At 36.1% G+C, this 24,867-nt stretch overlaps 1 protein-coding gene across 1 annotated transcript in view; it reads left to right on the forward strand.

Annotated features, from left to right (window-relative positions):
* Positions 1-24,867, forward strand: part of CDK19 (cyclin dependent kinase 19) — a 121,976-nt gene that overhangs the window by 40,635 nt on the left and 56,474 nt on the right. Inside the window, exons 3-4 of the mRNA XM_058800947.1 lie at positions 6,523-6,633; positions 16,750-16,890. Of these exons, the coding sequence (XP_058656930.1) occupies positions 6,523-6,633; positions 16,750-16,890 (252 nt within the window). The remainder of the gene's footprint in view (positions 1-6,522; positions 6,634-16,749; positions 16,891-24,867) is intronic.

Here is a 24,867-nt window from a genome sequence, read left to right on the forward strand (position 1 = left end):
TTTTTTTAAATACTTGATCTTTCTCTTCTGGTAGTCTGAAGCCCTCACAGCTTGGAGACTATGCTTTGAAGAGATGCAAGTGTGAAAAAAGGTTGAAGAATGTGTAAGGCATACTTGGAGGGAGCTTTTAATTTGAAGGACTGCTTGGGATCAAACTGGTCAAAATCAGATACGTGTATAGGATGAATTAGAGGGAAGAGGAGAATCTGCATGGGCTCTACTTAGAGTTTGTTTTGAATTACTTTAGGTTGTTAATTTTACTTTGCAGTGTGCCCTGGAGTAAACTCAGGCAGCACTCCTAGCAGTTTGTGTAAGAATGGCAGTTGTTAATTTTTGGCATTTTGCTCTACCTCCCCTACTTGGTTTTGCATGCCAAAGGCAGTCCAAGGACTTACCAGACCAGAGTAGGAGGAATATGTCCTTTCTAAAGTAGGTAGAGGCTTAAGCTAATGCTTAAACTTTTACCTTTCTTTTTAGATTGTTTGGATGTGGTTTTTTTAGGTTGTTTTTTTGTTTGTTTGGGGGTTTTTTTTGTTTTGGATTTTGGGGTTTTTGGTGTGGTTTTTTTTTTTTTGTTTGTTTGTTTTTGTGTGTGTGTGTATATGTCTATATTTCTCTATGTCTGTTTTTATGTTGCCTGCATCTTCCTGAGACCTCTTATAAAAGGGTCAGCCATGGAGAACTTAGAGCTGGAAACAAACCCTCTATACCTGCTCAGTTTGAAGGTATTAGTATAAAGTCTTTTGGTTCTTCAGTTATGCAGTAACTCTGTAATTGTAATTTTCCAAGGAGAAATGGGAATCTGAACTGGAAAATCCCTAACTGCAGAATCAACTGCACCATTAGAATTTTGAGTAGTTTTCTAATGTGGTGCCCTGTTTGAATTTGAATTCCCTTCTCTTTTCTTGATAACTTCAAGATCTGTAGCACAGTTAGCAAAGGGATTGTTCTTACGTGTTAGATAAAATAAATACCTGCCTATTTATTTTTGTGGGGGTTTTTTTGTTTGTCCTGTTTTGGGTTTTTTTTTTTGTGGGTTTTTTTGGGTTTTGTTTTGGTTTTTTTTTTTAGAGGCCCATATATACCTCCCTGAGGGAAAAGCTGCAGCATGAGCTTGATATGATAATAGGCAGTATAGGGTCTATAGAAAGGATAATATTGACAATGCTGAGGAGAGGATCTAGTATTGATTAATAGCCTCAAAACCAGTTGGAATTTTAAAAGAAATAAAATTATGATTATGTTCCTTCGAAAAGCCCAGCTTCAATTAAAAAAAAAACCCTTCAGTGACCCTAGGGGCTTCAAATAGATTCATCACAGAGGAGGCAGCTTTAAAATTCTGTAATGTGCAAATGCTTTTATGAGCGATCAGCCTCATGCTTTGGCCTTTCCTGTGATTTCTTATGATCCACATTTCTGCCTGTTAGATGTTTTTGTTCTAACCTTGAAAATGGTTCAGTGCAGTACAGTATGCATTTCCATCACAGAAACTACCAGTGCTGTTCCAGATCAGTTGAAGTACATAGATCAAAAGACTGAAGTAAACTATGTGAGAGGTGGGTACACCTCTTAGATGAGATTGCCCCCTGAGTAATTTTTTTAAGGTTATGGGTTTTGTCATCACTGACGCAGAAATACATGTTTTCTGCAAGATTTACTGGTGTCAGTTGTGACAGCACTGGTTTGTCTTTGTGTTTTCTCTAATTTTTCTTAGGTTTCCTTCACAGCAAGATGGAAGTGTCTGTCCTTACCCTGCATTTTTCAAGTGGTAGCTAGAAAGCATTATTCATCCAGTGGCATAAAAGTTTTTCTGGGCAAGATTTCCTTGAGGAATATACTTTTTGACTTGTGTTTAAATGTGCTAAGTGCTCTCAAAATTGATCACTTTGTTTATATTGGTAACACTGCAGCTCTTCTCCCATTCACAGAAGTTGTCTATCTCTTTGGGAGGAAAAAGGGAGAATTTTACCTAGCTCAAAAGATCAAGAGACTTCCTAGTTGCTTGTCTACTTCTTGTAAACGGAACTTACATTTTATGGTGATAGATGATTTTCAGGCACAGTTCAAGCGTTTAAACCAAATTGCTGTAGGGCTTGCTGTCTGTCAATCATCTTTTCCATGTGCTGGAGATGATCAGTAAAACCTCACTAAACCCATTTTTCATGAAGGCTTCTACAAGAGCACACACTGTCTAGGGAATCTTACTGGTGAGTTATATCAAATTCATCAACTAAATTTGTTGTCCAGTGTTGCTAAAGAAGTAAATGAAATATGGTTTTCCCTGCTATTGAGAAGCTATTCCTGAAACTTCCTGTTCATGACATGCTAACTTGCAGGATGATTTTAGCTCTTATTAGCTGTCTTTCTGTTTTTCAGCCATGTTTATTAGTGTAATGATTTCTTTCACCATTGATGCTCATATCTTTGTGTTTTAGTGGGTATCCATCTTATTTCTTTCAATATTTGGTCAGTTAGAGTAGTTGAGAAAGTTACAGTAATTGAGAATTCCCCATAGAGAGATGGATTGTTTTGCTCCTTTGGTCACCCTTTACCTCTTTCTGGGAGAGTTCATCTTTTGTGTGGGTGTGGAGGGAGAGGTGTTTGAGCAGAGAAAACCGTATATAGTATTTAAAAATATCACAGAAGCCTTTTATGTATTGATATAAATACATTCCATTCTCTCCTGTAAGGACCTCTAGGATATCTAATATCAGATTTATCATCTCAATTTTCTTCATTGTTTTATGGCAATCCAGTTCTACAATTTATTACTTGCACCTTATGACTTTTCAGTCTATAGTAGAAATTCTTGGTTTTTAAGTGAATGAATTCAGATTTTGTGCTTTTGATTTAATCTTGTTTCTGTTACTCTTTGTTTACTCAGTCACAGAATAAAGTAGCATAAAAGATGATGCATTATCACAGTCCTTTTCTTCCTTGGAAATGCTGCCTTTATTTATTCAGACAATTTCATTCACACTCATGATATTGATACTGAGATGGGTTTTATTAATAAACACGATACTTGTTCTTTGGTAACTCTTCAAATAGTTAATACATAGAGCTACTTTACCTTGAGATCTGCCCCTTTAGGGTATTTTTTTTTTCTCACCTTGGATGTATTCCAGTTGTCATCTTTCCCATCTGATGAAGTGCTTGAAACTATTATAAAGTTGAAATTTGAACTCAGACCTTCTGCTTGAGTAGAAAATCAATTATCAGAGAAGAAAGGATAGTTCGTTTTTCACACATTTTTCTTTATGTTCATTGTTTGAAAATTGGTTTTTTGGCATGCTTTGGATTCACAAGTCTCTAAATGTCTCCTTTGTGCCCCTTTTTTGGATGTATGTGATCTATTTGCTAATCATCTGATACCACCTCTGAGTTTTGCTTGTAAATGACTTGTGCTAGTTTTTACTTTCTTAAGGGTAAGACATTTCTTTTATCAGTGTGTTCATTCCATGGTCAGTTATCATAACTATTATTGAAAACATAGGTAAAAATAACAGATTTTTTTTCTTTGTTTTATGATATCCCACTTTTACTTGCTTAATCTTGTATACTCTCTTGTGCTCCTTCTTTGGCCAGAGAGCCTTTACTCTTTACTTGGATTTTCTATGCAAAGTCTACCTCAGCATGACTGACATTTTACATTTCCAAGGCTTCAAGCTTCTATACCAGTACTGTTGCCAACTTAACTTTTTTTCAGGCATCAGAGACTTTCACATTATGACCTTCCCCTGCTATAAGAGACATTGACTTGTGAGGGAAGTTCTCATAGAAATTCTCTCATGGAGAACTTATTATTCATCAGACAGTTGAAGAAGTTACTAGCAATTCTGCATATAGCAGATACCATTTGGAAATCCTAGTAGCTGTTCCATGCTATTTGGGCTATCCAAAAGCATAATTTTAAACTTTAAGCTGTGCAATCAGCTAAGAATGGTGATAAACAATGTACAATTCTCTTGTTAATGCTTTCAATAATAATCATCATAATCTGTTTAGATGAAAGCCATTGTACAGGCCAGTCAAAGTTGCACAGATGTTGATAATTCACTATGAAGTCCTTCTCAGTGTCTTTCTGTCTAAACTGCATTGTGTGCTGTTACAAGAAGGGAATGTATCATAACTGATACACAGGTTTTTAGTAGCATTTTACCTCCAGTTGTGTATGATGGAACTTAAATTTTAGAGGAACATTATGTTAAAGTACTATTCAATACAATGCTGTGTTCATTTACTAATAAATTATAGTAGTTGCAGAGCCTTTCTTTGTTCTGGTTGCTATCTTGTAATAGAAGATGTCAAGTACACTGGAGTCTTTCAAGTACTAGGACAATATAGTAATTTCTTCCTTCTAAATTCAAACTTAGCCAGCCAAATCTTCAAACTGATTTACTTCTGCAGAAGACCTAAGAAAGTAATATTGGTATTGTTTCATTGATCTGTTCTGTTTGTCTAAAGTTTATAAAGCAGGAAAACTGCAGACAATGATTTACTGCATCCCTGAAGCTCTCCATGTGGTTCTTGGTAGGGGTGAAATGCACATTTGTCAAAGGTGTTTATGGTGATGCATGGACATAACAATCATATCACATAAAGGTGCATCACTTTAGAAGTTGTTAGGGTAGGTGGTAGATTCAATCATGGTGCAAATAAGTAGCTTCACTGTGTCACCCAAATTTTCACATGGTTGGCTTCCACCTGTCTGCTGTAATGAAAACACAGTTTCTGAAGTTCCTAGTTTCTTTTTGTCTCAGTCTTAGATTGATGCTTGTCTTTGAAACACTTGTCTCAAACTTGCTGTCTTTTGATTTCCACAGCTGTGGATTTGGTTCTGCCCAATATTCCTTTCTGATCACATCTTTCCAGTGCTTTTAGAATGACTTCCCTTATCTCCACTCTTTATGTCCCTAAGAGTTACATCTCTTCAGTCCCTGTGGTCACCCTCTCTCCTGCAGTAGCATATTTCTAGACGAGATGATTTTTAACATAAATCTGACCAACGGCTTGTGTTTGTGGCTCATGCCCATCCCTTGTACCTTATGTTATAATTTTTGGCCTCCTGTAGTTGTAGTGGAGCACCACTGCAAGTCTAGCATAGCTAGAATAGAGCTCTCATTCTTGATGTGGTGTGTTGGACTCCTAGAGCCAACATTTCCTTGGTTTCTCTCGTGCTGCTGAAGCATTGGCTGCTGTGGCATGCAGCCTTGACAGCCAGAATTAACAAAGAGCAAGTCTCACAAGGAGCTGCTGAGGGAACTGGGCTTGTTTGGCATGCAGAAAAGGAGGGTTAGGGAAAGAAAGAAAAATAAGAAAACACTTCCTGCATGGTAAAAAAAATTATTTCATTTGCTGGGAAATTGGAATACATTTAAGCAGCTATTATATTCTTTAGATTTCTTGTCTTGACAGATATCTATATAGTCAAAAGATAATATAATTTTAAATCACTATTTTATTTCTCCTAAAATATTGATTTTAGGGGAAATAAAATAATCTTGAGACTTTTTCTGTAGGGTGAAATGATAGAAGACTCATTTCTCCCAAATGTGCCTTGGAACATACTCCATTTACAATTTCCCATTAGGAATTGATTCTTGGCAATGTATATACTAGTGCTGCAGATGTAAGCAATTTCCAGATAAAATAGGAATGATCAATCATTCTGGTGACTACAGTGTGGAGAGGGCGGAAGTGATTCCATAGAAATTGTTTTTGGAAGTACAGCTTCACAACTCCTCCTGAACCTGGTTTAATCTGGCAGAGGGTGATGACTTCAGCAGCAGTGCCTGCTTTAGTATGCTAATTAGTGATGAGACCTAGTTTTCTTTCAATAAGAAAACTATTAATTTCTTTCAAGCAATAACTATCAATAAGTTAAATAACTATCAATAATTTCTTTCAAGCAATAAATAAATATGGGATTATTTCCAGATTACAGAATAATAGTTTAAACAACCAGTAGTAAACCCATTTTGGCAGACTTTTCTTTGAAAACACCCTGTTTTCTGAGAACAACAACCTATGATCCTTAAGGCAAGTGAGGTAGGGATCCAAAGCAAAAGAAAATTATTGATTATAAAATAACTATGTGGTGATCAAGAACTGTGTTGTCCAGACAAAGAACTGGACCAAGCTTCATTCTGGCATCCTCAAATCCTGATGTTCACCTTTGATAAGAAAACAGTTATACTTGTGTGTAATAACTTCTTTAAAGAAAAGTACTGATGGCAAGCAGGATGAATAGGTGGGATGGGCAGCTCTGTGCTGGGTGTGGGACAGAGAAGGGTAGATAGTGATGGGCAGCTGTGCTGTTAGAACAGCAGCCCATGCCACAGAGGCTGTGTATATCCCGATTTTGATGTTTGGAAGATAATGTGAATCTGTGGTGTCTTTCCTTCTAGGGCCTGTTTTAGGGTTACTTGTTTGCTATTTGACCTGTTTGGTGGTTTTGTTGCTGTGTTTGCTTTTCTTAACAAGCACAGAAGTAACAAGAGCTTCTCTGTTTCTCTGCAGCTTTTACGAGAGTTGAAGCACCCAAATGTGATTGCATTGCAGAAGGTTTTCCTTTCTCACAGTGACAGAAAGGTTTGGCTGCTGTTTGATTATGCTGAGCATGATTTGTGGGTAAGTGCAGATTTCCCTGAGTATTTGAGATTGTGCAATAAGAATTTGTTCAAACTGGTGTGTATGTGATGTGCCTTCATATAGGCAGAGATGCATTAATTTCTTACTCTGTAGTTAAGGGTCTAACTGATAATCCTGTTACTTTTACACTTTAAAGCTTGCCAAAGACTACATAGATTTTTTTTTTTTGAGTCAGATTGGGTTTTGAAGTGAAAAAGATTCTTCTGCAAGCTTTAATTGGAGTTAAAGGAAGCATTCCTAAATTGAGATCTTCTAAAACTGTGTTTGGAAATGTATTTAATACTTTTTTTTCTTGGCATATTGCACGTACACACACAAGAAAAAAAGAATGACTGCTTTGATGAGTCCTCTCACTGAGAGGGACTGCAAGCAACTAACATTGAATCATCTATATTTTAAACAGATAATTTGTGACAGTATGAGTGGAAATAAAATAACAAGTAAGCTAATTGGGCTTACTGATGGACACTCATTACATGGAAGAGGAGTGGAGACTTAGATGTTTGTTTTTAAGTTTCTAGCAAAGTACGATAGGATTTGGTTTAGTCTGTTGTAGAGGTGGACATCAATGACATTGTGACTTGAACTGGAAAATATTCAAGCTCCACATCTTTTGATAAGATGTGAGTTACTTGAACCTGGATTTGTGTTTAAATCTGAAAGATACCAAACATGAAGTGTAACCAATATGTTTATGATTCCTTTGAAATATTGGCAAGGAGAGGAAGTGGTACTATGAATTCCAGTATTACTTTTGAAGGCTTCAGTAATACAGGTGTTGCTATTACAAATGTTAGTGACAAATTGCTCAATTTCTTCATTCTTGGCTCTTGAGCTTGTAAATGACCCAAGATTTTAATTGGACAGATAGTAAACTTAGACCTTTCAAAAAGACACTTCTGTCTCAGAACATGTAAAATCATGGTAATTTGTTCCCCTTCAAAAGTTTGAAAAGTATTTAATTTATTTCTCCTATGGGCTAGCAGGTTTGTATTTTGCAAGTTTTGTTCATCAAAGTTCAGTGGACATTATGAGTTTGTGTATTTCACATAACTGGTGGTAGTGATGATGAAGAGCAGTGCATCAGCTAAATCTCTGTATGACAGACTTGATTTCTGCATTAAATGAGTTTACTCATTTTATGGAACAGTCATAACAAACACATTTTACTGCTGCATTTATTGCCATGTGTTTTAAACATCTTTTTTCCTAACCTTTTCCATTTGATTTTACTTTGGTTGTGTGGTTTTTACACTACATAGTCATTTTTCACATGATTTAACAGCTTTAGAAGAAACATCATTGCAGTTTGATGTTCTTGCCACCCCTCCCATATGGCTGGGTATTGGATATAATCTCAGTGAAGTTAATTATTTTCTATTATTGAAGACTGAAATGTTTGTTACAATGAGGTACTTGATGTGAACTGGTCTCCCACTTCCTAACTCTCTTTTGTTTTTATTTTTTTTCTATGGGACATGCTGCACAAGTCATTTCTCCTTTCCTGTATAATTGCCCATGTTTCCTCGCTTCTTAAGCCTTTGCCAGGAATTTTTTCCTCCCTTACATTAAGTTTGCCATGTTCAAGGCACTCTTGGTTCTGGCTTAACCTTGGTCCTCATTTTCTTTACTGTCAGCACTTCCCAAGCATCCCTCTTAATTCCCCTTTTGTCTGTTTTGCTCACTCCCAACTTTGTGTCTTTTTCCACGCTGCCTCCTACACATGGAACAGCCTCCCAATTAACGTACGTAAAGATCCTTCACTATCCTCCTTCAAAAACCTCCTGAAAATCCACTTATTTTGTAAAGCATTTCAGTAATACCAACCACTTGTCATTCTGTCTGTGTTGTGTTGTGTTTTGCATTTCCTGTGCTTTACAGCTTGTGCCCTTTCAACTCTCTGGGGTAGAAATTTTGGTAGGGGTTTAGCACTTTTTTTTTTAATTGCTTAGCACCATGTGCTTTGCCAGCACTACATAAAGACAAAATAAGCCTATTTATCATGGATATATGAAGATTTAAATTTTGGAATGGAAGGTGTGCTGTCACTAGAGACATGTAGATTTCCAAAGACAAATGTTTTCAAATGTAGGTAGCTTAGATTTACTTGCCAAAATCAGTAAGTATGGAAACTGTTTCTGTTCAAAGCTGTCCAGGTTTTAGTAACACCTATTGGCTTCAGTGAGAAGAATAAATGTTCATCACATTCAATCATTATATTAATTAAAATCCTTATGTTTTTCAGCTTCTGTACTGGAAACATTTGGCAAGAGATGAATCAGTTATATCAGATGCTATGCTATTCTGTTAATTTTCTGGTACTGAAAAAAAAGTCCTGTTCTAAAGGGTTGGTGCCAATTAAACTTATTAAAAAGTTCTTCCATGGTGAGCAAGAACTTTTTTTTTTACTTCTCACTTAATTCCCAAGAATGAAACTGCTCAGATCTGAAATTTTATATTAATAATGGTCTGTAACTTGTGCTGATACCATTACCAAGGAATGTAGACACTTTGCTAATTTGAACTGCTTTAGGCAAGTATTGGTGAACGCTGATTATGCTGTTCTTAACTACAAAGATAGTAATCAGTTTTAATAACTAATCCTATCAAAGATACTTTCTTTTCTTATCTCTCAAGTTACATTATACAAAACAACACAAAACCGTGAGATTACCACGGAGAATATCTAAGAATATAGGATTTCTTTTGACAAATTGATTTATAACTAGTTTCCTTTGATTGCCAGAATTCTTAGTGTAATACACAGTGTTATGATTTTTCTTGGCTATTTGTCTCTGCCAAAGTTCTCAGGCTGTAGGATGTTAACTTTTTATTTTTAATAGTCAGAAATTTGTTTTCAATGCCAGAATTCCTGCTGTCTTATCAGCAAAAGAATAACTTCTTTTTTTATTGAACTTTCATGAATATACTTTATCACCATAGTTTTGTACTTCTAGGCAGTATACTGCTGTCCAGATCTTTCTGCATAAAGCTAGTGCATTTAAAGACATTATTCAAATTTATATCAAATGTTTTAAATGCATGATGATTACTAAAATGGACTTCAGTACAAGTTTGATACAAATGTCCTGGAGATGAAGTTTTTTTGTCAATCTAGTTGCTTTTAGCCACTGTCGAGGTTACAATATTTAGAACTTTTCTTTTGTTCCCTTTAAAAGCAGATTTCTAATAATGAAAGTATTTGCTAAAGCACATGTTTTTAGTACCACAGATAAACACACATTTGATGACTTCAATTTCATAGTCCTATACTTTAAGCAGGATTTTTGATTCTAACCAACATTTTTATTATAGTTTTAAAAAAAACTTTTTGTATTTGCAGGTTATCTATATACCTTTTCCTAGTTATGGTACAGAGTTAATTCCCAGACTCATTTAGTATGTCTGTATAAAGTCAAATTTTTACAATCCCCTTTTCTGGAAATATATGTTGTCATTTAAATGAGAAGCTTCTGGATGGGTTTGATCTCATTCTGAAAAAGGGTGACATTTTTATCGTAGTAAAAATGTGTTAAATGTGTTTTATAGCAACAAAAACCACTTCTGGTTCTTAAGTACATAATAATTAACTATGATTTGGTAATATTGAATGTGATGATACATTCAGTATCCCAGACCAGTTAAACCATGATCTTTGAATTTTTTAGGTTTGGTTGTTTCTCTCTTACTATTATATTCCACTGATCTCTAACAACTAAATGCTACTGAGAAACCAAGTAAATGCTACTGAGAAAAGGAGTAAAATTAATCTTGGAATTCTTGTTGATAATAACAAAAATAGATGAGCAAGACTGGCTTTGTTTTATACGAATTACTTGTTATGCATATGTTCTGCTTTTAAAAAATGTAGGGTAGAGATTATTAGCACAGTCATGAGTACCTAAAAATAATCATCAGATAATGGAAAGGAGAAACTTCTTCCTACGTGTGAATTTCATAGTACTACTTGATGGTCTCAATCTACAAATAAATATACTTAATTTCAGCTAACAACATTTTGAATAATCTTTAATTATAAATGAAATTGGGAGAGTGTTGCATACTGATGTGTACAATAAACCTGTACATTTGTTTAATCACATTAATATTGTCTAACAACTGAGTTTTAACGTATTCCTTAAATATGGTATAATCAGAATTCTTTCTTCAACAGGCCTCAGTTTAGCTCTTGATCATAAATATAATTCAGATGCTAGTTGATGACAAATATCTTTATATACATAAAAATACCTTTCTCAGTGTAATGTGTTTTTTAACATTTTGATTTTCTAAGCCATGTATACACTTCTGGTGTAATTCAGGTGGTTTTGCCAGGTGGTTTTTCATGCAGTCTTCTCTCTTGTATACGTATGTATGAGTATAGGCTGGATGAAGAATATAAGGTTTGTGGAGACACAAGGGAATGGGCTGGCATAGGTCTTTGTCATGATTGATTCTTTCCAAGTGAAATGGATGGGGTTTTTTGACCGTCAAAGTCATGGTTGGATTTCTTGCAGAGGGCAGTGCCATTCCTTGACCGTAGCTCTTTGTCATATTCTCAAAACATACACTTGCTTTTTCTGCCGGACTTGTATGAATTTGAAGGTAGTTTATATGGACTCATTTTCCGCACCACAGAGCGTGAGAAGGGGAGGAAACAACATGTAGGAGCTGGCCTCAAAACAAAGGCAAGGTTCAAAAGCATAAATATGTGAAAAACTACAGTGAACAGAGTGGTGTATTTCACTTTTATGTGTACTGAAAGGGTAGCTGAATTCTGATGATTTTTGTTAACATTGTGTAAAGTTATTTTGCAATAATTTGAAAAAAGTTATTGAAAGATCTTATAGTATCTTTTGAAAGATACTATAAGACCTAGAAAGATGCAGGCAAAACCTAGAAAAACTATTTGGGATCTGTTTGAGGAGATGTGTTATATGGGATGTGTTTGATCGGTGTTTCAAAGCTTAGATATTTAAAGCAAGCTGGCATTAGCAAAAGTTGACGTATTAAAGTTCCTTTCCCTGTTACTAAAAATGTTCACCTCTTGTCACTTGAAATAGGGTCTTTCATTAGGCAGTTTGATTAATGACATTTTAAAGAAGATACTGATGATGGCCGTGCACTGGCAGCATTTAGAGGGAACAAGCATGCTTTTTTCCCCTTCTCTTTTGAAGGACAGTTTATATTAATTGCTGTAATGTTTCCAAAATTGGAAACTAAAGTGGTAGCTCTAGAGGTAGTTCTATCCACTTCTGTTTTGATTTTATTTTATTTCACTTGTGATAAGTACATTGACAAAATTTTGCTACTTTCTAAAAAACTCTGATGTCTGAAATGAGTTGTAAGTGTAGGCATATCAAACTATGATTTATTTTTGGAACAGCAAACAAATTACTTGGGTTTATTTGGTTTGCTTTCTCTTCTTGAAAATCATGGAAACACAGTGCATGGTTAGTTTTTATACCACCTTAAGATTTTGATTTGTTCTTTCATATCCTTTTTGAATGCTTTACATTTAAAGTAAATGTAGTATTTTGAGGTGGTTTTGTGTTAAAAATGAGACTGGAAGCCATATAAAATAAATCCTCTTTGCCTTAATACAGATTTTACATGTATCCAAGCTTCCCTCTCCTCAATATTAAAACATAACTTTACTTTTTATTGGCACATTGACATAATTCTGTTTTGTTCTCAAAGGCTGGATTAGGTATTGGATAGAATGTAGGGGTTTTGCTGAAGTGTGGGAGCACAAGCAGTTTGCTTCAGCCGGGAGAGGCATCTACATTGGCATGATTGCTTTTCAGTTTGAAGGAGATGCATGTAATTTTCAGCAAGCTTTGCCTTAAGCAGTAGAACTTAAGCAGTCAGGTTTTTTAGAGGCTTGTGTCTATTGATTAACTCGTGTGTTGAGGTGGGAGCTCACTGTAACTTCATTTAGTCAGACATGCATGAAATCCCTCTGTTAGCTGGCTTGCTAGTTTTGGGAAAGGTTTCTAGGTCCAGCATGTTTGTTTGCTTGTTTTAACCTCTGTCACACTGAGCAGCAGTTCTTGGAATTGGGAATGGGATGACACAAACACAGAAAGACTTGGAAGCAGACTAAAATTAGGATCTTATTGAATGCTCACTTAACTGTTGGGTAAATCCTAGGGATTTAAATTTGCTCTGTGTTGTTATGCATTATGTTTGCTTTGTTTGTGATGGAGAATTTAGAAAATGCACATAGTTCTTCACCAGCTAGCTTTCAAAGCAATTTCAATGCACTAGGTAACATAGAAGAAGGCAGTCAAACTCCTAGATTGAATATTGTTTATTTCCAAATGTCTAGCTCTGCTTCTCCTCTTCATTTTTTATCATTTATATGGTCTTGCCTTTGCAAGAACTAAAATCATCTTAATGAAATAATGTGATTCATCCAGTTTTCCTTGCAATTTTATTACATTTTTTAAAGTTGAAAATTGGGAATAAGCAGTTAGTAAGTAAAACCAATAGTCGCAGATATTGCAAGCAGCAAATTATACCTTCCTTGCTTTCCTGGGCTTCTGTTGAATGTCTACTCTAATGTTGGTCAGTGAAGTATTAATTTAATTTAGAATAAGGACTTAAAATCACTTCTACAAAGTTGCTGTCTTGTTTAAATTAAAACCAAAATTTGTACAAGCAATAGAAAAATTTTTACATTATATTTAATAGTGAATACCTAATTGGCTCACACCATTTTTGGAATCCAGTCAGTGGCAGCATGCTTTTAAGATTTAGGAATCAGAAATATGGATGCACAGAAAGGGAAAATTGCTGCTTTTGCTGAATAGATTTCAATATTGCTTGGAGTTATGTTTATCTCTTATGACTTATGTTTTTCTTTTGTTTTGAAAGATTTTAAGTATATTAGAAGAGAGCTTGCAGTGTTCTAATGAAGTAATTAAAATGAATTTATGTCTGCATGACATTGTGGATGGGTTTCTGTTCTGTAATGTGCAACTGGTATAGCGTGGACTGACAATAACTTTCCTCATTAATTTTGCCAAATGTTGCTAGGTGTTTTCCAGCTTTTTTGGCCAGGTGATCTGTCAGGATATGTGAGTTATCTTTAAGCAGGTGCACTGAAAAAAGACATGGGGAATACTGAAGCTTTTTGAAGCTCTGCTTATTGTCTTGTTACAAACATGTCTCTGACTTGCCTGGATTTTGGAAGTCTTCATGTTTTGTCCTTAATGGCCAAAGAACTTGAGTATACCTAAAGGTTACAAACTGCAGTGTCAAAGTGCACCTCATGCTTCCTAGAGAGAGAGGCACAACATGCTTCATACCTGTCATGGTTCAGATTTATACTCAACTCACAGCATAGTCTTATTTTTTTGCTATTCAGCAAAAAGATACATTGAATGAGAGAAGTGTAGTTTTGAAGTCTAGTAGTTAATCCAGTTTTCTGGGAAATGGGAAATGCAGGCTGTAATTCCTGTAAATTATTCCATGCCTTTTTTAGGTCTCAGGTTCTGGCTGTTACGTGCTGTACTTGAAGCAGCGTCTGTTTGCTCTTCTATTTCTTAGATGGACACTACCATTAAAATTGCTGTTTAGTGTTTGTTAGGTGCATTGTTCTTTCTTCATGAAATGGCTAGTTGCTTACAAGAAATTGGATGAACTATTTTTTTAGGCGTTTTTTCAGTGTAGGGCTTGGTCACAAACACTGTGGACTCATTCCAATGTCATGGGGCAAATCTAGCTTTTCAGTTCCCTACACTACTTGGTCCTGCAGTATATTTTTAGCTTTTGTTCAGTTCCCTAAACTGTGATGGTTGTGATCTTTTGGATATAAACTTCCATAGAGTAGGCTGGCAACAACAGGTTTTATTTGCTTTTGCAGGAAATTGGATTTCACCTAGTGGTGATATTGCTTGCTTCGAGCAAAACTATCCATTTTTATTCACTTCTGCAATTCAATAACCCTTTCAAGAAAGGAGCTTGTTTCCTTAGCCTTTCTAACTGGGAGCCCTATGGGAGGGGCAGGGACAGAAATCCAATGGTGTCAACCTGGTACTGTCTCACTCCCCACTTACCCGAGCATCTGGGGCAGATGCGTTGTTCCTCGGCAACACATCTGGGCTTGTGTCCTATTCTGTCTCATGAGACTCCTTCATTTTCTCTGTGCCTAAGGACTAATGTTTTGTGTGGGTAGTAGATGATTTTTAGATGGGTGTAGAAATCCCTTCTAGTGATTACATGCACCTTGAAAAAGGGCAGGACTGGATTTATAGGCCTCTGAGTATGACCTTTGCCTGTTGGTTCCTCTCTATTTTTCCTTTTTCATTTCCTGCATTAATAAATATACTAATTTGTGAGTTTATGCTATCATTACTGCTTTATAAATCATATTGTAATTACACATGAAGGTTGCTATCTGCTGAGCATTTTGTAGTACTAGGGAACTCCTAGTTGAAGTTGAGACCGTATCTTCTTGTGACATCACAAGAAAAAAATTTCTAAGGAAATAATCCCTTAAAGCATTTCAATATAGTTTCCAGAGTGATTGCACAACTAAGGATCAGGTACTAAGAGCTTATCTTGTTTATTGATCCTCATGAGTATATTAAAAATTGATAATCCTGTAAATTTCTACTGCTTTTTAGTACAAAGCCATAAATGCTGTACATTTACTAGTGGAAGACTCTGTGGGAACATTGTTGGTTGGGAGTAAGCAGACTGTTTTGATTCATTTGGTGTTTTCTGCCTTTCTTACTTCTCTTTAAACACTACTGTTTACACTTTTGCTAAGTTTTACAGTGGCTAAAATACTGGTGACAGTCAGAGTTAGCATTTACCATTGGTAAACATTAACTCATTACCATTGTCATTGGGAGCAGTAGTGACAAACTGGGTGGGGAGTGGGGATGGTGGAGGAGGGAGCAGTGGTCTAATTAAAACACAGCCTTTGGTTACCTTTTTAACCTGGGAAGGGAGAAGATCTTCAGCTAGACAAATCCTATTTTAAAAATCGGGTAATTAATAGTCCTACTCTAGCATTTTGTATTGTTTTCAGTAAAAATGCAAAGTGCCTTTATCATTTCCACCTTTTAAAAGACACATAATTGAAAACTATTTTGTTACTTGAGGTGCTTCATTGAATTGCCTTCAAAAAGGAGATTCCCCCCCATCTGAATGACCATAGTTGTTTGCTGAATGCCCATATATTAAGATTGGATTTGTGCCCTGCGTAGCCCCATCTTTCCGAGGATTGAAAAGATGGAATGACCTGACTCTAGTTTATTTCTTGTAGCGAAACCAGACCTAACCCATCATCTCCACATTGATCTTAGAATTAATAGTTTATGACTATTTAATGATCTCTCAGCAATCTTTCAATTTTTTTTTTTCATTCCTTCAACTAATACTGGGGTCGTTTACTGCATTCTCTGGTTTCAAGTGGTGTTTGTCCTCTAGTGGGCAGACTGAATTCTGTAATCCAAGAGCCACCAGCTTGTTATCATCAGTGAAGTATGCAACCATAAATTGGGAGCAAGAAGATAACCATTTTTAGATGTTTGAACATGATCTCACTCCAATGTTGTGATTTGGGGTTTTTGGAGTTATACTTTCCCCCTTGAAATATTTATTAAGCTATTTATTTAATCTGTCTACTGGGATCCTGATTTTGGGAGGAATAGTAGTTGCAACTATGCTAGCCTGGGTGTTTTTGAAGAGGAGGAGGGGAAGTCTCTATGAAAGCAAAGAATATGGTCCTTCTTCTGGTAGATGCTCCTGGTTTGAAGGGTTCTGGTCTAGCTGCCAAGGGTAAGAGGATGCCATATAGGGAGAAGGGAGGAAGGATAATGTCTAAGACCCTTTACTGGAGGTAAGTAGCCAGTATTTAGATATTCACATAAAACTTCACGGCTGTTCTTTGAAGCAACTCAGAGAATAAAAACAATTTTAAGAGAATTGTGAGTGCATCACTATTACTTTAATTCCAAAGTTCAACTTTGTATCTCATTCCATTATTTAGTGTTAGTAGTTAAAATATCCCAAAACACCCAATCTTCTCACCTATCTATCACCTAACTTTCTTCATGTTTCTACTTGTTTTATTTCTAGCATATTATCAAGTTTCACCGTGCCTCAAAAGCAAATAAAAAGCCCATGCAGTTGCCAAGATCTATGGTTAAATCCCTCCTCTACCAGATCCTCGATGGAATCCATTACCTCCATGCAAACTGGGTGCTTCACAGAGACCTGGTAAGTGTGGCATGTGATTCCTGTCCCAGAGCGCTCCACGTGCGTGTCATTGGGGAGGACAAGAAAAGCCCTGTTCATAATCTGGCGTATCGATCCCTACAGCTCTTCCTGTTATTGTTGCAGGAGCCCAGTTGTGACTTTAAACATGAAAACAAACTATGCTTTCACATTGTTTTTATCTGAGTCATCTGAGCTCGGACAATGATGCCAGATCCAGTAAAGGGATTGCAGATATCAATATCCAAAAACAGTACGTGAGACAGCTGATACATGTTGGGTGAACATTCTTACAACTTTTCACATGACTTTGAAAAGGCATCTAAATAGGAGAGTGATTGATACCCTTTTACGTTGTTTGGCTTACGTGCAACTTAGCATAAAAGCTAGTGAAAGAGTAGTTTTTTCATGGAGTATTTCTTTTCCATGTGGTATTTTTTCTGACCGTGGGAAGAGAACTATAAAAGAGTTATCATCTTGAAGTTTCTCATGACCTGGAGTAGCTCTTGAAGTTGATTACAGATTACAAGGGCAGCCAGTTGCCTTGTCTTAGTTCCCCTTTTCCCCTTAAAAGTTTTCCATCGCTCGTCATAATTACGTGAAGTGCTACCATGGTTTATGAAAAGAATACTAATACAGGTGTGCTTCCACTTGCATTCTAACTGGAATGTTTGGCATAAAGCAGTGTGATGGTTAATATGCCAAACAATGCTGTTAGGTATGGTAACCTGTGTATAAAGTCACTGCTTTTATTTTGGTTATTTTTGGTTTTTCATAATTGCCCCAGCATGTCAAAATAGGGCTGTCTGTCCAGAAACTTACAGTCACTAATTGTTCTTGAGTTTTTGATAGTAAGTAGGGACTTTGATTAATCTTTAGTTGTAGACCAAATTTTTTTTTTAATAATAAGTAAAAAGTAAGGCAGGGCCTGCAATACAAATCACAAACATTTTTTGAACAGAATTTTATTTAATTTTTTTGTGATACCTAACAACAGTGGCCAAAGCAGGTTTCAGTTTCCATTATGGAACTTTTTTTTTTCACTCTGTTCCTTGGTTGTTTATCATTGTTTTTTCTGTTAAATTCCAGATGTTAGTATATTTGGGGAGGGATGGGGGGTGTGGTTTGCCTTTGGAATAGTAGCCAGGACCAAAAAACAGGAAGCATGAACAACTCTGATTTTCACGTTACAATTACTACTCTCCTAAAGAGTCAGGTGCTGCTTTGGCAGAGTGCTCAGCTGTGATTAGCTCCAGCTTGAGAAGTAACACCTGGAAAGTCTATATCCAGCTCTAAGGGTGACACACCTCTTCATGGAACTGTTAATTACATATACACTTAAATGCCATACATGAACTCGTTATTTTGATAGGAAATACGAGATAGTATTTAAGATAATAACAACAAATGGCCTTGAGAATTTTCTTGCTGGTGTTATTTTCAGCCTGCAGCACCAGGTGTTTTGCATGACTGGTGCTGCTGCTTTGCAGTTCTTACCTGTTGCTGATGACTTGCAGCAAAGCTGTTGTCTAATGTCTTTGTCTTTTCTTTTGGAATCTTGGGAGATGATGGTTTCCACTGTGAAGACGACTATATTTTTTGGTTCTGAAATGATAGTGCTTGAATGATGTTAGCATTATTGAGAAGGGAGAAGAATAGTAATTTGTGAAGTCTTAGTGTGTTCTTGGTCTGCAAATAAATGTAAGCTGATGGATTCTAGGATGCCCCAGTAAGACAAAGGAAACCATTTCAAAATGATTTGAAATGATTTAAAAGTATAATCAGAATCCTTTGCCTTTTAAATTTTTTTCTGGATTTCTGAAGAATTCAGGTACGTCAAATAGTTATATCTTGACCATGGTAAGAAAAAAAATGTTATTCTGGATGTGTCCTTGTGTCTGCACTTGAAATTAGAGGTTAATATAACTAGCAACCAGTTTAAATCCTGGATTAACCAAGATTTTTTTTTTAATCTTTAATTTTTATTTGTATGCTTGTGCTTGTTTTTTTTGCTACTAAGAATGATACTCAGATACAGTTTCAGTGGCATCAGTTCCTTGCATAATACATAAATACCAGCTCCTCAGTGTCTTCTTAAGATGTGGAACAGTTTTTCTGGTGGTTTTCTCTTAGCTGTTTGAATTTACAGCTGCTGGAAAAAATATTTTTCTATGTTATGTAAACCAAGATTTGCATCAAAACACCTTGTCCTTCCTTGGTTTAATATAACTCTGTTCTTACTATTTTTAACCTCTATTTGGATGAAGACCAAAAGTGGTGACATCCATAAAAGTCATGTTATGTTTATTTCATTGCTCAATAAAATTAGGTTCTCCGAGAATATTTATCATAATATTAGTCAAATTCTCCTGAGCCATGGAAATTATCTCTGTAATTGATTTAACAAATGTTGTTGTGAAAAACCAGAAACCTGGGAGGTTAAGTATTTGCTTAGAGGTATTTGAAGAACATTGTTTAAATCTTAATTTACTACTGCCTTAAATCAAAGAGGTTTTTGAAAAAGCTGGAATACCAAATTCTTTGCTTAAATACCTTAGAATTACTAAGATATTTTTTAGTTAAATCATTTTTAAGATCAGCTGTAGCAGGTAAGTGCATGACAGGGTGATAAAAGTGGTGAACAATGTGAACTTGCCATGTGTCCTTTCCTTGGGCTGAGCTCATGGATGGCTGTTACCACAAGGACAGAGTCTCCTTCCCCTCTTCACTGCCTGGCAGGGGACACTCACCTGGCTCCTGGTGAGCTCATTCAGGGAGTTAAACCCACACCAAGTGTCACAGGAAGCTTTTCACCTGCAGAGCTTGTTTTCTGCAGGGTTAGGTCACAGAGGGACCACACTGGGGGCTTAGCTGGATGTGCAGGAGCTGGTGCAGAGGCAGCGTGAGGCAGGAGGTGGTGGCACAAAGCTCAACAGAGGCCATTCAGCATCACCTGTCATTAGATCTGGTTATTTTATTGTTAAAATGCACTATTTTGATTCTTAAGAGGGAGTGCAGGTGTTCTTATAAGATTAAATTGGTGAAACTTTGTAATGCAAGACTTACAGCAGTTTAAGACGGCCAGTGCAAGTTCAGTTTAAGCAACGTGCTCAAATTGAGGCAAACACCAAATAGACTTGTACTCATGCTTCAAGAAATTGGAAACTAATTTAGTGTTGTGTATCTTTCAATTGTTTGTAATATTTGGGTTATTTTGAGTCTGGCTTTTGTATCCTGAGAGTAGCTGTAGGTGCTAAGTTACTTTCTAGGTATTTTTTTTAAGCTAAGCTCTTAATTTCTCTCAGTTAAAAACCATTCAGCCTTTTTGGGAAGATTCAAACAAGTATAGAGTATGGGACAGAAATACTGGGTTACTGATTTCTTTGAATAGCCTTGTGTCAGTTTATACACCTTGGAATTGCCTTAAATCTGTGAAAATCCATACATTTGTTTTCCTGTGAGCCCCTTTGAGTGGAATTTTGCTGTTGAATTGCATGTCATTGGGCAATGATAATTTTACCTTTTCAGCATAGCAGTGCTCCTGAAAGCTGTGTGCAAGAGGAGGGAAGATTTGCTGGCTTTGCTAGCTGCTGGAGTGTTTCATTATGAACAAGAGGTTAATAGAGATAGATATTAGAGAAAAAAAACCTTTGAGTGTTATGCTTTTGGCTTTTTAAAATACTCTATATACACTGTGGGCTGTCTGCTTAAAGGGTGTCTAACTGGCGCTCCTCCATACCTTGAGGTAAGAGCAAGCACTTGAAGTACACTATTTCAGAGTGTTCTGAGGTCTTTGTCCCCTCCTCTCCTAGAAGGGAAATATTTAGATTATACAGGATTTTCAGCAAAGGTCTTAGCTTGCCAAGATGTCAAAAAATGGAGCTCTTCCATATAGTGTTTGCAATGTCTGTTCATGTTAGCAACCGAAAGGATTTGAGCACTTTCTTGTTCTAGCAATTCTTCTGTAGATTAGTTGCTTAAGGTCAAAAGCAGATAGAGACCATATCCTTTATAACCTGATAAAAGCTATTTCTATTTGTAACAGAATGTATTTTCCTGAAGGGAGGTGTTATCTGTGGGATGTTTGAAGTGCACAGAATCCAAATGGAGAAATTAATTTAAGATTCCACTTACATACCTTGGGCATTTCTTTAGACTATTGCTTAATATTAAAATGACTGGTTAAAAAATGAATGTTGGAAATCAAACTCAGCAGAGAAATGCAGATTTCTTCTTCCCCTCCCCAGGGAGTTAAATGGTTGCTCTAAGGATTCTGAAATAGAAAACTTGCTTGTGATGGTCATATAAAGTAACTTTGTAAAATGAGCAGTTGTTTAAGTATTTATATAATATAAACATTAATCTGGGCACATCTATGCCTGTGTGGGGTTTTCTCAGTGTAACCCATTCTCTCCAATCTTATCAGTTTAATTTCACTAATTCACTAAGGAGAGGGAGGAGGAATCAAGTTATGGTAAAGACTTTGCTAGTGATTTCCTATATTCAGCTTTTTTATTACCATCTCCTTGTCTCTTAAAGAAGGATGAAATAATATCTGTGTTCTGTAGTTTGTTTCACTATGTCATCTCTATTGGGAGAAGCTATTTTCATTGTGTGCTTAAGCTAAGTGGTTTCTGTTTCTTTATGGAGTGGATTAAGAAGGATCTGTGTGCTTCTCCCACCTTCCGAATTTATGCAGAGCTAATCTGGGCAGTTTTGGTGAAAGGACATAGCAGAAAATTGAGGCTGCCATAATTTTGACTCTGCATGCCTGTCTGTATAGTAAATATCTATATGCAGCCTTTAGGGTGCTCAGATATGTGAGTTGTTGGATTCTGGCTTCTTAACAATACCCTGATACCCAGCTGGTGTAGGAACAGGAAGCCAAGGGTATCTTTCCAAGGGTGAATTTTGAGCAGAGCCAAGAGATGCTGGTGTGGTGTGTGGCTCCAGCTGGCTGTGATTGCACTCAGGGCAGGCTGTCTTCTCCAGTGGTCCTGCTCCACATCTCTTGTGGAACTGTGCAGAGTGGACAGTGCAGTATTACTGTCTCTCTGGGTTTTCTGGAAACTGCAGCCATCTGGAACCTGGGTTTTCTCTGTCAGAAGTAAAGCACAAAGGGAAAGCCCAAACTGAAGTGGTCAAACAAAAAATTTTCTGTGGGAATCTGCAACTTCTGTCTCCATACAAGCACAGCCTGTTCAGAAATGATTGAACTAAATGGGTTTTCATCATCTAACTCTGATAATTTATGGGGTTTTAAAAAAAATATTTTTGTTTATTCAAAATAAGCATTTTAAATGACCCATTACAATGTTTCTGTAGAATATCAACATTTTAGTACATTTTTAGTAATTCAACGATATCAAGTTCAATAAAGCTCTAACAGTTTTCAGGCTTTTAATTGATTGACTTCTAGTTTAGGAAAAAAAACATGTCATTTTCTCATAGTAATCCTTTTCTAGCCAGCATGTACATATGGAGTCTCTTACCGTGGACCTATACTTGGACCCTGCTCTAAAACTTTGTTCCCACATTACACAACTCACTTAACCTGTCTTTGCCTCTGTTTCCCAATCTGTTACCTGTTTATGGGTCTATTTCATAACTCGCTGCTTAATGTGTTATGGAATTGATTTTGTATGGTATGGCTTATATAGGTGATTATTTTTGCTGTGTGTTGCTCTTCTTCTAAAAATAAAAATAATTGCATGTTGTTTGAAGGCACCATAAGATAGATATTCACTTTTTGCTTCTGCTTTTATGCTTTCTTTACAAAGCTTTTGATAAATAAATGCTCATTATTACTAGTTTATGTCACTTAAATATTTCCCCCACTTCCTCCCTGTGCGCTCCCAAGATTTTCCAGTAAATGATTAGAAAAGTTATGCAAAAAGCAGCACTGAAGTGGCTTTTAAATTTCTCACTTGCATTTTGCTATGCAAGCAAACTGTGGGTTTGAAAAATAAAATGTAAATGGATGAGTGTGGGAAACTCCCTTTTTACTAGCAATTCTAAAATGGGATTTTTATGCGCTGATATCAAAAGTAAATTTAGGTCCAGGTTCATGCATCCCTCTCTTGACAGGCAGCTGCTGTGTTGGAATGTAGAACTGTTGGGTCCTGCCTTCTGCCAGTAATTTTGTACTGGCTTGAAAAGCTTCATGGCCCTGTTGCACCCATTTGAGCATGCACATGACTCCTATAAATAAATATCGAGTCAACCTGTCTACCAGTTTCTTTAAACTTTTCAAACCCACTGTAATTGTAATCCCACCATTCTGTGTCATCGTGTGTGCGCGTGCATGGGAAGGGTGCTGGAATATGTCCGGACATGCACTCCTCACTCGTATTCTTCCCAAGCTGTGTTTGGGTTCAGGCCTCCAATCATTTATTTTTCCATCTGCATGATCTCTTTGGAATGGAGGACACTTTCCACAGTATCAGAGAACCATACGAATGATCATACTCAGCTTGCAGATTTCCCAAAAGAAAGAAAATGCAGGCTAAACCCACATATTTCAAGAAATAAGACTCCATTGATGACTTTAGAAAGTGACTTGAATTTACTAACCGAAAGGTCAACACATTTTTCTTCTTTTTCTTCTTTCATATCTGGTTACAGAGAAGATAAATTCTTTTATTTATTAGTGAGGAAAGGCAGTATGTAGGTGCCTATACATGTATCTCTACATGCTTCTAGATAGATAAATCAACCAGAAATTTTACATGCTGATTAACAAACTGAGTTTTATCAGCATATCCTTTTATTTTTTTTTTTTTAATCTTAAGTGTATATTGAGGGCACCTCTTAAAAATGGTGCATTTCTCATTACTTGGAACTTTGCTGTTGTCCTTCAGTCATAAAAACTAATCTTTACATGATTAAAAAGAGTATGTGAAGATGTGCAGATCGTTACCTGTGTTGTGTACATGGAAACAGCAATTTTTCCATGGCTGACTAATGCATACCTTTTGGTTTGTGGCAAGAGTATTAAGATGTTTGTAGATTATTTTTTACTAATAAAAATAATTACGGTTGAAGAGAAATGCTTTACCTCAGGTTCTGAAACAAGCTTATGCTCATAAAACTCTGACTGGATATAAATTCAGATGAGTCAGAAGAGACAAAGGGACTGATTTAATGTTCTTTTGGCTGTGTTTTGCTGCTAAAGTCAACAGATGACATATGGCCTGTGAACTTATCTCTTTTCCTGAGATGGAAAAAGGGTGACAAGGAAGTGAAAGTATTAAAATAATTTTAGAATTTATTTGGTTTTCTTTTCCTGATACAGAATAAACAGATTGAAAACGTCATCTTTTCTAATAGTCCCAGTTTAGCTTACCATCTGCCATAAGGAGGTTTCTAGTAAATACGTGATGTATTTTAGCTTACTGTTGCAGCAGGCTGTTTAGAGTGAGCAAACTGAGCTTTACCTTCTAAATAAAAATGCAAATGTTAGAAGCTGCTTTTAGAAGTTTTTCTTTTATAAAAGTATTACTATTTATTACTATTTTCTTCTGTTTTCTTTTTTTTTTTCCTCTACTTTTCTCTGAAAGTACCCTTGGGATAATGGGATTGGCTGCAAGTGCATTTATGGAATTATTTCTGTTTGGACTCATTACCCCTTCTGAATAAGGCTACAGAGGTTGGCATCATGTTGTTTTATAGTAATAGAAATTAGTGATGCTTAAGAAAAGTATGTTACAATCAGTGAATACAACTCATGTAACAACTTATAATCAAGAACAAAAAGAAAAAAGGCATTTTTTTCTCCATGTTGCTTGCCATCTTGTGCTTTCTCATGTGCATTTCTCTTCATTTGTAGATATGCTGTAGTTATTGCTCCTCTACTAAGCAGTTGCAGTAACATTGCAGATTGTCTTGCATTTAAATTAAGCATCTTTGATTAATGATCCAGGAAGCTGCAGTGACTAGCAAAGGATGTTAGTTTATTTCTTATATTACTATGTGTGAACT

Source organism: Ammospiza caudacuta, chromosome 3, assembly GCF_027887145.1.
Source record: "Ammospiza caudacuta isolate bAmmCau1 chromosome 3, bAmmCau1.pri, whole genome shotgun sequence".
NCBI lineage: Eukaryota > Metazoa > Chordata > Aves > Passeriformes > Passerellidae > Ammospiza > Ammospiza caudacuta.